General features: G+C 38.7%; 1 protein-coding gene across 8 annotated transcripts in view; it reads right to left on the bottom strand.

Moving 5' to 3' along the window:
• The window catches only part of DST (dystonin), a 436076-nt gene that overhangs the window by 102388 nt on the left and 315912 nt on the right, over positions 1-17776 (bottom strand). For all 8 annotated transcript variants that reach the window (XM_039528295.1, XM_039528296.1, XM_039528299.1 and 5 more), the window contains 9 exons: positions 15811-16128; positions 15458-15624; positions 13807-13963; positions 13189-13315; positions 10526-10588; positions 6526-6761; positions 3988-4117; positions 2420-2619; positions 359-854 (listed from right to left, as the gene is read on the bottom strand). In XM_039528295.1, coding sequence (XP_039384229.1) covers positions 359-854; positions 2420-2619; positions 3988-4117; positions 6526-6761; positions 10526-10588; positions 13189-13315; positions 13807-13963; positions 15458-15624; positions 15811-16128 — 1894 coding nt within the window. The remainder of the gene's footprint in view (positions 1-358; positions 855-2419; positions 2620-3987; positions 4118-6525; positions 6762-10525; positions 10589-13188; positions 13316-13806; positions 13964-15457; positions 15625-15810; positions 16129-17776) is intronic.

Genomic DNA, 17776 nt, shown 5'->3' with positions numbered 1-17776 from the left:
TAACTTGTGTTTGGCTAATGTTCTGAACACATGCAGAATCTACTGTGAATAGCATCTCATTCTGGTGATTCAAGTTTGGGGAGCTGGGTTTGCAGGCAGAGATGAAAAAAATACAACTATTGGTTTCCCTGCACCTCAGTTTGGCCCCTGAAGAGCCAGGGTATTGTTTTAGTTTCTTATAGACACAGGGACAAGCTACAAAGTTTGGATCCACAACACTGGTTGGCTGGTTGTATTTAGAAATATGGCTCAGGCTCATTTTGGTAAACACAGGATATTTTTAAATGACCAGAGAACTTCAGACATTAGTGCTTTGCTTTATTTCTGCATTACTGTCTTCCCCCTTTTTAATACTAACCTGCTTTCTGCTCAATATCCGTAAATGGTTTTACGATGCCTTCCAATTGCCTAATAAGTTCAGCTTTCAAGTACTCTTCTCCAACCAGTGCTGACAGCTCCTCACAAAGGGCCTGAGCCACTTTTATATTTTTCATTTCCTGTTCTATTTCCTGCTTCATTTCTCGAGCCATTTCCAACTGCTGTTTCATAGCATCGGGGTGTGTGTGCACAGCCAGGGTGCTGCTCAGTTTATTATCCAAGGCACATAGCTTATCAGACAGGCTTCTCAGAAGGCTTTGATACTCTTTGCTTTTGACAATGGCTTGGTCAATTTGACCACATCTGTCACTCAGTTGTCCTGTTAGACCGTCCCATTTTTGTGCCACAGCTGCCAGTTGCTTTTTCACAACCTCATGAGAGGGAGGATGTTCACCTGGTCTCTTCAGTATCCCCTGACCAGCTGTGGTTAACTGTTCATACTGAGGCTTTCTGGTATCAAACTCCTTAAGCAGAATCTGAGGAGACAGTAAATAAAGATTCATTAACTTCAGAAAAACCTCTCTAACCAAACTAAATTTGTTTTCATTAGCAGTAGCTAGTATGCATTATTAAGCCACCAGTCTCCCAATTTAAAGAGCAAGTAAATTAATTTCTAATACACACCATGAAAGTGGTGTTTTACAAGTATTACATCAAGGGAATCGATTGGGCAGCCAATTCTATTGTTATAGAGAGGAAACTTTCAGGAGTTATAGAAAAAATAAGGCACGTTTTCATATTGTACCTCATTACCAAATGGGAATTCAATCAGCAGACACAAACATTGAATTTTGTTAATAATATAGAAATTAAGGAACAGTACCAAGTAAAATAATCAGCATTTTGTTTCAAACAGTGTTTTCTTTCCCGGGCAGTTCTGAAATTTGTCCTAACATCAAAGGAGGTGTATAGTAACATAATACTGGAATATATTCTTTTAGCACAGAGAACATTTGAATTGATTCACGGAAGTACTGAATGTATATTGTAAGATTTATTAAAGTTTATATCTGTGGCTCTCAGTACTAACTTCTTTGGCAATAAGTCACAATGCTTAGAGAAGAAGGGATGCATATGACAGTTTCATTTTACAGATATTGCAAACCTTTCTTTTTAAAGGCATATCAGGTTTAACTTTTAATGACTGTTAAGTGATACCTGATAGTCTCATGCTGGCTGTCTAAATTTTTAATTTTTGTTGTTTGTTTACAGGCTAACTAATTTTTTTCATAAAGATATTACAAGAAAGTTCATTTTTTAAACTCTCTTCTAATCACTGATAACTTACATGGAAATGTCAGCTTCAATCATATTTTGTGCAAAATAGGATAACAACATCTCCTCATGGTTTAGATTAACTGGCAGGAACAGAAATGTTTAAAATAAAAATTTGTAGCTTCTGCTACTTAGTCTTATTTAACTTTGATTTCTTGTTACTGGTGTATGCATTCACATTTCACTCTATTTCTGTAACTAGAGGATTTTCCCTATATTTTCTCTTACTTCTTTGTTTCTCAGTGTCTAACTTCTAACTTCCTTTTCTCCGTCCTGCATTTTACTTGTTTTCAAATGTTTATTAGCTACAGGCACAATCAAAGGGACAAAACCTCAAAAGAGCACTTTATAAACAATATAAATTTTGTAAGAGAACTGGTCATAAAAAGTTATTAGCTACTTACACACTCAAATTAATAAAACTTCAAAAGAGCATTTCACAAGAGTATGGATAAACCACAACACGGTCAAAACAGAAACATTTATTTGAAGCTCAGTATTATCGGGTATCTCCCTAGGGATAAGTTCTGCACATTTTTTAGATCTTTTGATCTTTCTTTGTTCTTTTGGGGTGTTTTGTTTTTGTTTGGGGTGTGTGTGTGTGTGTGTGTGTGTACTGTAGCCATCCAAACTAAGTTAGTTATGATGTTTACTGATAAATTGTTGTAACAAACTTCTGCTGACTGTGCTGTTCAAATGAAAAGCACCTTAGCAAAGAGATCAGAAAATGTTATTCACTTAACATATATTAGCAACCAAAACTCACCTGGACTTGCTGCTTCTGTGTATTCAGCATATTTGGGTCAATTGACAGTGGTCCAAGCACACTGACCATGAGCTCTTTCTCTATAAGCCACTGCTTTAACTGAGCTTCCGTTGTCTGGAACTGGGTCAGGTAATTTGAGGACTCTTCGAGATTTTGTCGTCTGTCAGCTGTAACCTGATTGAGTTCTTTCCATTTGGAATCTATCATAAAATAGTGATAATTTTAATAACATTTTGCATCTATGTTCTAGCAGAGTGGCTGTAAGACATAAGATTGTATACACAATATATAAATAGTTCTTTCTAATAACGTTACCATGCTTTGTGCATATTAACACCAGGTTCCTTGGTGCAATGACTCAGAATATACAATATATTTGCACTCTTATTTGATTAGACCCACAGTGTATACCTGAATGTAAACCCTCTGATTAATTTAGTTATGTAGGGAATTTTCAGCACAGTAAATATACATGTATTTGCAGGACTAAGTCACCATCCCATCAAATAAATCCAATTTAGACTTATATTAACATTTTCAAAAGCACCTACGTGACCTAGAAGCTGAAGTCCCATTTTCAAAGTGTGAGTCACCTGGGAGCCTATGTCCCATTGAAGGTCAATGAGACTTATGAGTGAAAGTACCTATGTCACTTTTGAAAATGGGACTTAGGTTCCTCAGTCACTTAGGTGTTTTTGAAAATGTTACCCTTAGACTTTCTTCTTAGACAGAGAGATGAGCTAGCTAGGTAAGACAGATGGATATAAATGCTCCTTTGAACTTTTTATTACTAACTTCTGAATTACACTGCAATTGAGGCAAAAACAATGTAGGTACTAGATTTCTGCAGGAATCATTACAGTAACTCCTTGCTTAATGCATTACAGTAACTCCTTGCTTAATGCATTACAGTAACTCCTTGTCTTTAAGTCATTGACACATTCAGGCCACAACTTCCCACACACACCGCTCATGCATTCCTAACTTCATTTTTTTTAAAATGTGAAAATTATATCGTGCATGTACTTAATAGCTATTGTCCAAAAGTTGAAATTTCCATTTTGAGGGGCAAATTTTAAGGAATCTGTTTTGAAAAATGGCAATAAGCCTCTAAAAACCATACATGACAAAAGCCCACTAGGGCATGGAAAAACAGCATGAAGGAAATCATTAAAAACAGCCCCAAGTGCTCTTTGTATTATACTAATGCTCTAGAAATTTATTTGTCCTAGTTAACGTTCTTCATATCCTTACAAAAGGTGTCAGTATATGCATCAACAACTGACCTTCAAGCTTAGCCTCACACAGTTTGAAATGGATAAATTATAAAGCCCCTGAAAACAAGGGGGCAAATTCTGCTCTTTGTTGCACCAGTGTAAATCCAGAGTAAGTTCATTGACTTCAGACTCTAGATTTACACTGTTGTGCAGAAAGCGGAATTCTGTCCAGGGTTTATGAGAAAACAAGTAAGATAATCAAAATTCTAGTGACTGGTGGTATGCTGAAATGACTAAAAATTTAGCAATTTCAATATTAGTCTGAGCCCTAGTGCAAGTACATTGCAGTACCTATTTTCTCCAACATCTGTTTCCATTTGGACGCCTCAGGAGAATTTGGATTCTTCTCCAACAGCTCTGTCACTTTGTCCTTCAGTTCCTGTACTTTATTTTCACTTTGCTTCAATTCTGTTTCAAATAGCTACAATGAAGTAAAACAATAAACTTAAGTAAACAGAAAACTAAAAATATTGCACAGATCTTTTTAATTCCAAAATATGATGACGACAAACACAAAAATCCTCATAATCATATCAAGGACTTACACAATGCTTTTCAAGTCTCAAAGAACTTTACAAAGGTTGGTCATGTATACAGTGACAGGTTATTTTATTTTTAAAAAGGAGCGGACTGCTGTATAATCCCTAATATTAACAGTGGCAGAGGACCCTGGAATGAGGAGAACTCATATAAACTAGGTCCTCAAAGCCCCATAGAACATAAGAACAACCATATTGTGTCAGACCAGAGGTCCATCTAGCCCAGTATCCTGTTTTCCAACAGTGGCCAATGCCAGGTGCCCCAGAGGGAATGAACAGAACAGGAAATCATCAAGTGATCCATCCCCTGTCGCCCATTCCCAGTTTATGGCAATCAGAGGCTAGAGACACCATCCCTGCCCATCCTGGCTAATAGCCATTGATGGACCTATCCTCCATGAACTTATCTATTTCTTTTTTGAACCCTGTTATAGTCTTGGCCTTCACAACATCCTCTGGCAAGGAGTTCCACATGTTGACTGTGCATTGTGTGAAAAAATGCTTCCTTTTGTTTGTTTTAAACCCACTGCCTATTAATTTCATTTGGTGACCCCCTATTTCTTGCGTTATGAGAAGGAGTAAATAACACTTCCTTTTTACTTTCTCCACACCAGTTATCATTTTATAGACCTCTATGATATCACCCCTTAATCGTCTCGTTTCCAAGCTGAAAAATCCCAGTCTTATTAACCTCTCCTCATATGGCAAACTTCTTAGCCTGAACAAGTCCTGCTCCCCCCACTGAGATTGAAAACCTCACAGGAGCTCCTATACATGACAAAAGTGAGTAATCCCTATACTTAGCCCCAAAAGGGGAAAAGGGTTCTAGTATAAATATTCTATAATAGCCAAAACATTGTATTATTGTGCAAAAGGTTGTTTGCCTAACTGCACTAAGAGAAACATATAAAAAAAAAAGGATCTACATTAACATGAGTTGGGTATGACTATCAGGGTCCAGACACACCCAGGGCAGAAGGCAGGCAGTGACAGAACCCATTACTGATCTGTATGATCTCCAAACTAGGTCTAAAACTAGAAGTAACCTGAGTTAAAATGGTGCATTCAGCTTTACTTTTCCTATTTCCTGACTTTTGAGTGCTTAACACTACATTAGAATAATTTTTACATTAAATGTCCACCCATTTTTAAAGAAAGAAAAAGACAAAAGAAAAGTCCCTATTTCTACTACTACCAGGCAAAGTCAGCAAAGACAACCTGAGGTCCGTCTGTCTTTAATAAACTCGGTAACTAGGGCCAGTCCAAAGCACAGTAAAGCCAATGGCAAGACTCCATCCAGGCTAAGTACTCCTTTATCTGCATGTGCACAGACGCACACACACACTACTTTAAGTACATATGAGTTAAGGAGGTCCCACTGCTTGTTATTTCTGAACATTCAGTTTTAGAAACAAAAGAGCACATCTTTTCAAAACGTGGTTTCATTTTTAGGGCTGAATACCAGTCAAGTCTGAGGAAATTCTGGTCACCAGATGTAAAGTTATGAGCATCTAATGCTGACCAACTAATTCTGAAAAAGTATACAAATTGGGTCAAATTCTGCTTTCATTTATACCAGTGCAACCTCAATAAAATACTGGATGTTCACAGTCACAGGTGAGGGCAGGATTTTCCCTTTCAGTAGCTGTACACAGAGGCAGAGTGCATATCCCTTTAAGTGTGCACCCATAACCAATACCATACCTATCATTGTTAGAGAGGAGATGGGGAACATCTGTCCACAATGATGAGGAGAGCTGGGAGCCTACTGCTGCTTTAGCGATTCTCTTATAATAATTTTAGTGGGGGATCTTGAATGGCCATATAAATTAACAAGTATGACATGCGGCTGCGAGGAAATCACTGCCTTCGCGTAGAGTAAGTCTCTGCAGCATCACAGTGTGGAAGATCTGTGGACTAGCAGTTGCAGAAATGACTTTCTATTAGATAGAGCCCTTCAAGTCTTATGTGCAAGCAAATAAACTCAAAATCGAAGGGATGCTGCATGATCAGTACACCCGTATCTATTTAAATTTGTAGTCAAAATTATTCTGACATGAACAATTCCTCTTCTTTTATTTTAGCTATTCATTTTGCCAGATTTGCTCTGCCCTTGTTTGGCATATTTATGGGATTTACTTAAAAAAAAATCTCTATATATAGTGCTAATATGGGACTGTATTGTGGCATCAATTACTCAGAAGAACTCCCCCACTAATTTCAACAGAGAATTCTGTTCAAAATTTCGTATAGTCCTTAACTGATAGCTTTCTTCATATACAAGGAGTACCTTATGTTGTTCTACTTGAGCTCGAACAGCTTCACTATCAGTAGGAGCTGCTTCCCAGCTTGTGGCAGCCTTATCCATTTTTTGCAGCCACTGCATTACTGAGTTTGATTCTTCTTGAACATTTTGCATCTTTGAAAGCATGCTTTCCAGTTCTGAAACCTTTTCCTTCAGTAAAGCTCCCAAATCTTCGTAACTGTGATTTACATCTGACATAGCCTGTTGAACAGCTGTCAGTTCTGTGGGAAGAAGGGGCAAATATATGTTAAAAAATATAGGCCTTTTGAAAGACTTCTGTACAGGACTTCAGAAACATCTAAAGTTACAATATCTAAGCCATGGGAAAAAAACTATGCAATACAATGAGACAGTTTAATATATTATGGTCACTTGTAGTTTGAACTAGGGCTGTCAAGCGATTAAAAAAATTAATCGTGATTAATCCTGCTGTTAAACAATAATAGAATACCATTTATTGAAATATTTTTGGATGTTTTCTACATTTCCAAATATATTGATTTTAATTACAACACAGAATAGAAATTGTACAGTGCTCACTTTATCTTTCTTTTTTATTAGAAATATTTGCACTGTAGAAAAAGAAATAGTATTTTTCTATTCACCTAATACAAGTACTATAGTGCCATCTCTTTACCATGAAAGTTGAACTTACAAATGCAAAATTATGTACAAAAATAACTGCATTCAAAAATAAAACAATGGACAATTTAGAGCCTACGAGTCCACTCAGTCCTACTTCTTGTTCAGCCAATTGCTCAGACAAATGAGTTTGTTTACAGTTTCAGGAGATAATGCTGCCTGCTTCTTGTTTACAATGGCACCTGAAAGTGAGAACAGGTGTTTGTGTGGCACTGTTGTAGCCAGCATCACAAGATATTTATGTGCCAGATGTCCTAAAGATTCATATGTCCCTTCATGCTTCAACCACCATTCCAGAGACATGCATCCACGCTGATGATGGTTTTTGCTTGATAACAATCCAAAGCAATGCAGACCAATGCATGTTCATTTTCATCATCTGAGTCAGATGCCACCAGCAGAAGGTTGATTTTTTGGTGGTTTGGGTTATGTAGATTCCACATTGGAGTGTTGCTCTTTTAAGACTTCTGACAGCATATTTCACACCTCATCCCTTTCAGATTTTGGAAGGCACTTCAGATTCTTAAACTTTGGGTCGAGTGCTGTAGCTATTGGTACCTTCTATGCATTTTGTCAAATTTGCTGTGAAAGTGCTCTTAAAACAAACATGTGCTGGGTCATCATCCAAAACTGCTATAACATGAAATATATGGCATAATGAGGGTAAAACAGAGCAGGAGACATACAGTTGTCCCCCAAGGAGTTCAATCACAAATTTAATGAATGCATTATTTTTTTAAACGAGCATCATCAGCACGGAAGCATGAATTGGTACTCTGGAATGGCAGCCGAAGCATGAAGGGGCATATGAATGTTTAGCATATCTGGCATGTAAACACCTTGCAATGTCGGCTACAAAATTGTCACATGAATGGCTGTTCTCACTTGCAGGTGACATTGTAAATAAGAAGACCGCAGCATTATCGCCTGTAAATGTAAACAAACTTGTTTGTCTTAGTGATTGGCTGAATAAGAAATAGGACTGAGTGGACTCGTAGGCTCTAAATTTTCCATTGTTTTATTTTTGAATGCAGTAATTTTTGTACATAATTTTGCATTTGTAAGTTCAACTTTCATGGTAAAGAGATTGCACTACAGTACTTGTATTAGGTGAATTGAAAAATACTATTTATTTTTCTACAGTTTTACATTGTTTTGGAGTGCAGTTATGTAACAAAAAAATTCTATATTTGTAAACTGCACTACAGTGAAATTGAAAAATACTATTTCTTTTATCATTTTTACAGTGCAAATATTTGTAATAAAAATAATAATATAAAGTGAGCACTGTACAGTTTTTATTCTGTGTTGTAATTGAAATCAATGTATTTGAAAATGTAGAAAAACATCCAAAATATTTTGTAAATTTCAAGTATTCTATTGTTTAACAGCGTGATGAAAACTGCAATAACTTGCGATTAATTTTTTTAATTGAGAATAATTTTTGAGTTAATCGCGTGAGTTAAATGCAATTAATCAACAGCCCTAGTTTAAACATAACATAGCGACACTACTTATGAATAAGGCTACGATTTTGTCATGGACATTTTTAGTAAAAGTCACGGACAGGTCATAGGCAATTAACAAAAATTCACGGAATTCATGACCTGTTCATGACTTTTACTAAAAATGTCCATGACAAAAAGGGAAGAGAAGAGGGTCCAGCACCCTGCCCTGTTGTGGCTGGGAGGGACCCCTGCCTATGGCAGCTGGGAAGCTGTGGGGGATCCCTGCCACCTGGGGACTGGAGAGCTCGGGGATTCGCCCCAGGCAGGGGAGCTGTGGGAATTCCCCTGCCAGTTGCACCGGCTAGGGACTGCTGGGGTCCCCTGCATCTGTGGGGACTGGGGAATTGCAGGGGATCCCCCCTGTGGTGGCTGAGGGGCTGCAGGGGATCCCCCACTGCCTGCAGGGACTGAGGAACTCTGGGGGATTCCCCCACCCGGGAGAACTGGGGAGCTGCAGGAGATTCCCCCACTGGCGGTGGCGGCGGCTGAGGAGCTTCCGTGGATCCCCCACTGCCCATGGGGACTGGGGAGCTCCGGGGGATTCCACCCCACCCTTGGTAGCTGGGGAGCTGCATGGGGACCCCTGCCACTGCGAGAGGCAGGGGTCCCCCGCAGCTCCCAGCCACCACGGGAGGTAGGGGTAACCCTGCAGCTCCCAGCCGCTGCAGGCTGGAGTCATGGAGTTCATGACTTCCGCAACCTCCATGACCAAATCGTAGCCTTACTTACGAATGACCTCATTTTAGTATACATTCTATAAGAGCTTCTGAAATGCCCAATTTTATATTTATGTTTCAAACAACTATAAAGCTGTACATCTTTTTGGACATAGTTCAATTATTAATAAAATACCCTTAACATTATTGTGATTACATTTCATTTTTGAAAAAGTAAAATATTTAGACAAAAATGTTTTTTCTATAGCTAAATTAAGGAGTATTGTAATACTGTAAATATTTAGGGTCAAATTCTGGTTTGAAACTCACAAATACTTGAACATCATAAATGTAGCAAAGAAAATGCCTCCGGAAAGCATTGCTCCCTAATTCTGATCATACACAAGTATAAGTGATGACTTTTTTTTATTCCTGCCAACTACCAAACAGCTGATCGGTGGCCACACCAAACATCTGTGGTGGGTGGGTGCTGAGCACCCACTATTTTTTCCATGGATGCTTGAGACTCGGCGCACCCATGGAGTCAGTACCTATGTACACAAGCACCGCTGTGAAAGTGTTATGTTACTGAGAGAGCTGAGCTGCCAAAATGAGTATACTGTAGTTTGGTAAGAGTGGGCACTGTAGATCTAAAACAGAGTATGGATCTATTCAGGCTCACATACAAAGTGAACACATAACTCTTGTACACAGCATCGCAATAAAATAGTTCATTCCGGAGACGGAGTACATCACACACGCTGATACTGACATGCTGGGTGGGTGGGGGGATGTATGTGTTAAGCAATTTTTGAAACCTCTATTTAAGCAATTTTTGAAACCTCTGAACACTGCAGCTTATGTTAAAATAGGTATGTTATATATATTTACACCACTTTTCTGGAGATATGCATATTGTGCCATGGGAAGTGAGAATCTGGCCCTCCATCTTGAATGAAATATTAAAAATAGTTATTGATAATACTGTTTTGTAAAAAAAAAAATCTGCTCTCTCATTATAGTTCTGGTTTAAGTTATTTGCATTTATGGTTTACATTGTATTTTTTTGTTATTGAGGAACCCTAATCTTCTAGAGTGTTCCAGGCCAATGACTAAACACATTAGTGCACGATCACACGTCTTTGTCACATCTGAGAATCTTATTTAGTAATTATTCACCTTTATTTGTCAGGAAACCTTGAGTACCTGAAGTTGCTCCTTCACCATTTAATACTATTCCTCCTACAGATGAGAGAGAGAAAATTAGCAATGCAGTGCTCAGAGGAGCTGCAATTTCAGTTCTCCAACCTCTGGGAATATTTGAGGCCTTTTCACACCAATATCACAATTCTTTACAAAATAACAGTTTCAGATATGAAATGCAGTTCCAATTATCATATTAAAACAACATGGAATGACACACAGACATATCACACTTGGGATACATATCTTTGATTTAGTTTGTTCCATATCTATTACATTGGTGTGTACCACCTTTTCCTGTGGAGTGTGCACTACCATTGAAATCAGAGACTACTTCTTAGGGCCAGATTCTGATACCTTTACTCACATTGAGCACAGGTTATCTACCAGCAACTTTTATTGATTTCAGTGTGACAAGTCACTCAGAACTGGGCTCTCAGTAAGATGCTACTCATCTTGATCAAGTGTTGTACAAATGATCCCACAATCAGGGCCAGATTATGGAGCCTTTACTCCCACTGATGAGCAGCTACTCGCACAGGTAGTCCTACTGATTTCAGTGGGATTATCTCCCTAAATTGTTTGAAGAGGTTTGGGAACCACCTTGGGCCTGTGAAAAGCAGGAAAATCACGAAGTAGAAATGAGGAGGGGAAGGAGAGTCACCTCCAGAATCTACTACATGTATATGGAGTACTCCCGGATGCCCAATTAATGGAGCAGAATTAATGGTTGCCTTGGAGAAGGCTGTGCATTCATCTCTGAACACCAGCTGGAAAGTGAGTACCACAACAGTGGCAGCTGGGGGATGGTGAGAGAAAATAAATCAGGAAGGAAAACTGGTTGCCCCCATAACACGATGATGGGATCTGTCTATGCTTTGTTGCCTGGAGGATTTTCACTAGTACAAACAGAATATCAAATATCTGCATTCTTCATACAGAAAACCATATTATATATCAGGAAAAACACTGCGTTGATAAAACTGTATACTGATTACAAGTGAACACCATTTTCACATTTTTTTTGGTAACGCTACAGCTTCAACTTTTATCTGGATTGCAAGAACTGCAGATATTTAACTACTGCACCTCTGCCCATTATGAATTCAACTCTGTTCCCAGTGCCAAAGCTCCCATTGATTCAAGGGGAGCAGAAACAGGCCATATATTCACACTCTCCAAAATAAAGCATACAAGAAAATAAGTACTGACCACCTTAAGAAAGAGGGTTTCTATCCCCGTACTCTCCTCCTGCCACACAACCCCAGAGAATATGCAGCATTGCTCATCAAGAGGACTCTTGCATTTACAGTTATTTCTAAGTAATCTGCAGCACTGCACGTGCCTGGTGAGGGCAGAGGAATACACTGGCTGTTAATTGCTGTCCCATTTATTTATTTGGATATATGGGCAAAGAGGAAAAAAAGGTCTCCTATCCCAGGATCTAGGTACCCTTCACAGTTTATTGAAAAAACAGACCAGGATAAAACCAGAAGCAACTAGCGCCATTTTCAGCAAAAGAGAAGAAAAAATGCCCCACTCTTGCCAAACATTGCTCCACAAACAATACACCTTTCCCCACTAGCCACTCTAAGGAGATATGTTTTGAAGGTTGACAAGTCAGAGCCTCTTTGGACCATATCCAGAAGCAAGTTCAGAAGGTCAGGGGCCCTGACTGAGAATGCCTTTCTTGCCATTATGGCACCCTACGTATATTCTACCCAAGTTGTTTAAATTCCGTTTCACAATATTTACCCGTATCTGTAAAACAAACCAACATTTAAGCACTGACATGTTACTGTGATGGGTACTACTTCAAACTCTGAAATAGAGATTTATTCTCTTAAAAATTAGATTGCAAAGAAAAGCTGAAGCTGCAATCTGGCAGGATAGGTTGGCTCAGGAGAGTGTTAATATGATAGGGAGTCCTTTCTCCTCCATATTGTCGGTTCAGCTCCAACTTATGTCGATGTTTATTGAAAACTGCTGTTATCTGGTTGCTGGTAAGTGCTCTACTGCATGTGAAATGAGCTTGCTCATCTCAGTTCATCTTTTAAACAGACAACTGTCCTCACCACCACAAAGGCCATGATCCTGCAAACTCTCAAGCACATACCTAACTTTATGATCAATTTCACTGATGTCGACAGTACTCATGGAGCAAAGGTATGAATGTGCCTAAGTGTCTGCAGCATTAGGGTCTAAATTAGCACTGCTTGGCAGACTCAGAGGTGATATCAAGCACTGAATGGGCATGCAGACTAAACTACCCTTTTACCTCCAGAAGTGTCTAATCCAAGACCCAGGCTTATGGGTGGGGTGAAGAAGCTTGCACTTCCACTGCTCATTTTGTGCCTGTTCTGTGACTTTAGGGCATGATTCTCATTTTCACTAAGGCCCCTTTACATCAGTCTGGGAGTGTAAAGGAGTCAAAGTAAATGTAAACTGCCAGAGCTTTAGTGTAAATGACAGTCAAGCCAAATAGCGCTCAGGATGATCAATGTGGTAAACTGATTTTACACAAGCACTAAATGTACTAAGCAAACCCAATGACATCCCATTTATTCAACAGCAAGACATTTTATTTTTAAATTGAACATTTACAATAAATGGGGTTAGCTGATCATACAAATGCATACCTGCTTTTGAAGCTGCCCTGCATTTGGCAGGGGAAGTCACAGCACTGATTAGGTTACATAATGATGTTCCTCTGCTCTTCATTTTCTGAATTTCAGGTGCTTTTAAAGTCCATTCCTCTTCTAATTTCTGAGTAACCAAAATGTCATATTTCAGTTTGTTCATTACATTTTTTAAAGGAACAAAATAATGTGAAATACTTAGCATGGAGAAAGGGATGCACAAGGCCTTTAGGGAAGATACTGTGCTCTTGGCCTATGTAACACATCGTAAAACCCAAAGAATGGTAATACTGGCAATGTCAGTGAGTCTGCATGCTCTATTATCCTGACTGCTATGTATGTTAGAATATGGCCGGCTGCTAACTCTAGGAGCGTAAAAGGGGGAAAGTGGCATCTTAAAATCTATGGAGGAGTGGGCATCACCAAGGAAAATACTAATACTTGATGCCTGCCAATTAAAAGAGAATATTCCTTCCAAAACATATAGATATATAAATGACACTGCACAATATTAGAAACAAATTGAAAATATTGTCTTTTAACTTCATGCTGTTATGTTATTAACAGCTACCAAAATTCCATTAGCAATAGTATCCTTTCTTATATACAGTCTCTCACCCTAATATCTTCCAATGGTTTCTTTAAATCCTCTGTATTTAAAGAGGGTTGCACAGCTGGAATCCTATCTGTTGTCTCCTTCATCCATTTCTTTAAAGATTCTACAAGGAGCTTGAAAGTATCCATTTGTTCCTGACAAGATGATACATCCTCTTCTCTAGACAATTAAAGACAGCAAGAGAACTTGAGTGCAGAAAAACATTAATCATTCTGAAATTGTATCAACAGAATTAAGTAATTATTGACCCAATTCTTCTGCCATTGAAGACTACGAGAGCTTAGTTACTGACTTCAGTGAGTATGGAAGAGGCCCATGAATTTACAGTACAATTCAAAACTACTTGTATAACTAAAATTTTGTTAAAGTTATCTGCCTCAGCAAGGCAGATAATTAACAGTGGAGCTGACAATCTCAAATATTTTCTAGTCAACGATCCAATTTGAGATGATGAGACTTTGGGAAGCAAAACTTATGAGGGCTCCATTATATCCTCTTGTCTTGGGACTTATTAAATTTACCTTGTAACTTATATACATTATAGCTAACCATCAGTGGTGCTGATAAATTAAGTATACATAATCCTATGCAATAAAAGCAAGGACAGTGTGAGACCCAATGCTTTGAAGATCACAATTTCATTCTGTGCTGTTGCAAGAAAACTCATCAGTGGGAGAAGGGATGCGGAAAAGGGAGATATAATACATAAAATAAACAGAAAAAGTGTCTCTGACAGCAGCAATATAGAGAGATTAAACAAGGGGAGAGCGTAGTGAGCAAATAAGAACTTTGCTCTGAGAAGGAAACTTGTGATAGTACATGTCCCCTATGTCCCAGCAGTTTGATACCACAGTGAAATAACAACCAGAGAACTGAGTGATGCCTAGATCATCAGAAAGTTTGGGATTTTGAAAAATCACTATATAACAATGTTTAAAAATCTGTTTCTTGGGACGGCCTACCTAGCTATCTTTCTATAGTGTCTGACACTGTACAATATCTAAGCATGATTTTCATACCCAATACTGATATTGCCATCAATTACATGTGCACACTGAACGGAGACACTATCCCATGATGTAACTACTTTATTTTTGTAACATCGTTTTGAATATCAGTTCATTTAAAAGGGAATTTTACATGTCTCAGCAACTTGGTTGGTTTGCAGTTTCTGGACTGGACCAGAACCAGAAGCATTTGTGTCCTCGTCTCATTAATCTGATCTCAAACATATTTTGTGGGTATGAGTAACATTTGGAAAATCTAGTTTCTCTGTACATATGGCCCAATCATAATGTAAATTCATTCTTTTAGTTTTCCTTTCACCCTCTGCATTCCAATCATAACTTTATAGCAGCTTGCACATGCAGAACCTTGTGTTCCATCTGAGAAGCAGTGCAATAGTTACTATTAGAACTGACAGCACTGCTGCAAATACCATGGCAGGAGGTGAAGGTTGCATTCTTTTTTGCTGACAATACCGCCTTTGAACCATTTACCTTCAAACAGCCTACAGTGTGCTCTCAAACATGAGGGCTATCTTTTTCTTAATCAGCACCATGCACTACATACAAAAGCATAACATTCATTACAAAATGTATATTGTATTACTTGCATAGAAAGTGGAAATATGTTAATAATTATTGTACTAACTTTTCCTTCACAGTCTCTTCCACTTCCTTGAACTTCTTTGTCAAGGCATTTAACTTTTCTAAAACCAGTGCTTTGTCCCCAGGGAGACCATGGACAGAAAGCTCTTCAAGAAGCTGATGCAAAACTTCAAGATCTTTTTTATGATCTATCAATGCTGAACTAGTTTCCTGCAGAAATGAACAGAAAGTGCCAGTTTTATATTGGGCTCTATGATCACTTGTTCAAAATTCAGTCCTTGATCTTAGCTGTTCTATTAAAGTTGGGAAACCAGCTTGTTATATTGACTGCGCTACCATGAGTTGAGTAAGTGAGGGCAGAAATCTACACTATGTGCAAATGGAGCTGTACAATACCTGCATATATTGAGACACTTCAGTAACATCCTTTCCTGGAGCATCGGTTTCATTGAGAGCCTGAGTTTTCTTGTCTAAAAATGACTGAAGTTTTTCTGACAGGCTTTCAAACAACTCCACTTTGGTCTTTAATTCCTCCATCTTTGCAAGTTTCCCTTTGTGTCTGGTACTTGCTTCAGCAAACCGTACAGAGAGCTCATTCATTCGAGCTTGCAGACAGGAGGCAGTGGATGGATCTGTTGTTTCTATGAATTTGTTCACTTTTTCATTCATAGCATTTATACTGCTTTGGCGTCCTGCAATATCTTGCTCCAGCATCTGAAACAAACAACAATTATTGTGGAGGGGTTATAAAGAAGTCTTAAGAAATGACACTGATAACTCAGGTTCACCGTATAATAATAATAATAATATAATAAGAATAAGAAAAAATTAAAAATCACAAAACACAGGAATATCAAAGAAAGAAATAGATGAAGCACTGAGAGGAATGAAGATTTGGAAAGCACCCAGACCAGATAGGTGCATAGATAGTGGCTTGAACAACTTAATAAATGTTTGAAGAACAGATGTCCAAGATGGATGGAGACAGGGAGAACCATCCTCTATAAAAATGAAAGACGGCAGCAGTGTTCCTATGAATTACAGATCAATCATGTATTTACAAACTATGTGGAAACTTCTACTGGCAATTCTGGCAAAAAAGATCTGGATAACACTAGCTTGTAATGGAATGCTGTCTCCTGAGCAAAACAGTTGCACAGTAAACATGAAAGGGACAAAACACCCACGTCACACTGAAAAGGAGGATCACAGAAGAAACAAAAAAAGAAAACTTGGCTAGGCTACCCAAAACCACATGACATTTGTGGATCATCAAGACACTGAAAATGCATTAAGTTCATCCAAAGATCATTTCCCTTCTGCAGCAATCTATGGTTAACTGGAATACTCGACTCCATCTGGAGGGACTCTCACTGATGAGGTCCAAATTAAAAGAGGAATCTTTCAAGGGGATTCCTTATCGCCAGTGCTGTACATGGTAGCAACACAGTGCGGCTGAAATGGTTGCTGTGGGATAAATTGTGATTATCATATCAGCAAAGTGCAACAACCACTTAACCAGTCATTATAAATAAATGATCTGAAACTATATGGACAGTCATAAAAGGATATACAGAGACTGATCACATGTCAAAAAGTTTGGTGAAGATATCAAGCTACAGGTTGGTTTGGCTAAATGTGCGTCAGCATCTGTAAAGGGGGGCAAACCAGTGCAATCAGTGGCATACAAGTTAAAGAAGGAACCATCCCAAGGTATGTCAGCAGTACCAGTATCTTGGAATCAGAGTTCCAACACAAAGAAGTCAAAGAAGAAGTGAGGACAGATTGAAAGTTTACACAGAAATAAATGCAAGGACAGTAGTGGAGAGAGATCGAACCCATTAGCGACAGAAGTTTAACAAACACATCACTTGTAGAAGTGTACCTCAAAAGAGAAAAAGAAAACCTCATTATGAATTCACAAGAGCAGCTCTTAAGGCTTTATTGCTTTCAAAACAAAATTGACTGACAGAACTGCTTCCTGAACTGCAGAATGTTTTCCGAAAAGGAAGAGATGGTGGAGCATGTGTTGAGCAGCAGTAGGAGCTGGGCTGGGAGACAGTATATGAAAAGACACAATGAGGTCGCCAAGCATATGCAGTGTAGCCTATATGGCAAGTATGAAAATGAACCATGTGGTATTATGACCACTGAATCAAAAGTGCTCCAGAGCAGTGGTTCCCAAACTTGTTCTGCTGCTTGTGTAGGGAAAGCCCTGGTGGGCTGGGCCAGTTTGTTTATCTGCCACGTCCGCAGGTTCGTCCGATTGTGGCTCCCAGTGGCTGCAGTTCACTGCTCCAAGCCAATGGGAGCTGCTGGAAGCAGCGGCCAGTACGTCCCTCGGCCCACACCGCTTCCAGCA

This window comes from Mauremys reevesii, linkage group 3 (assembly GCF_016161935.1).
Source record: "Mauremys reevesii isolate NIE-2019 linkage group 3, ASM1616193v1, whole genome shotgun sequence".
Lineage (NCBI taxonomy): Eukaryota > Metazoa > Chordata > Testudines > Geoemydidae > Mauremys > Mauremys reevesii.
The sequence above is the reverse complement of the archived record's forward strand: the minus strand, read 5'-3'. Positions and strand labels throughout refer to the sequence as shown.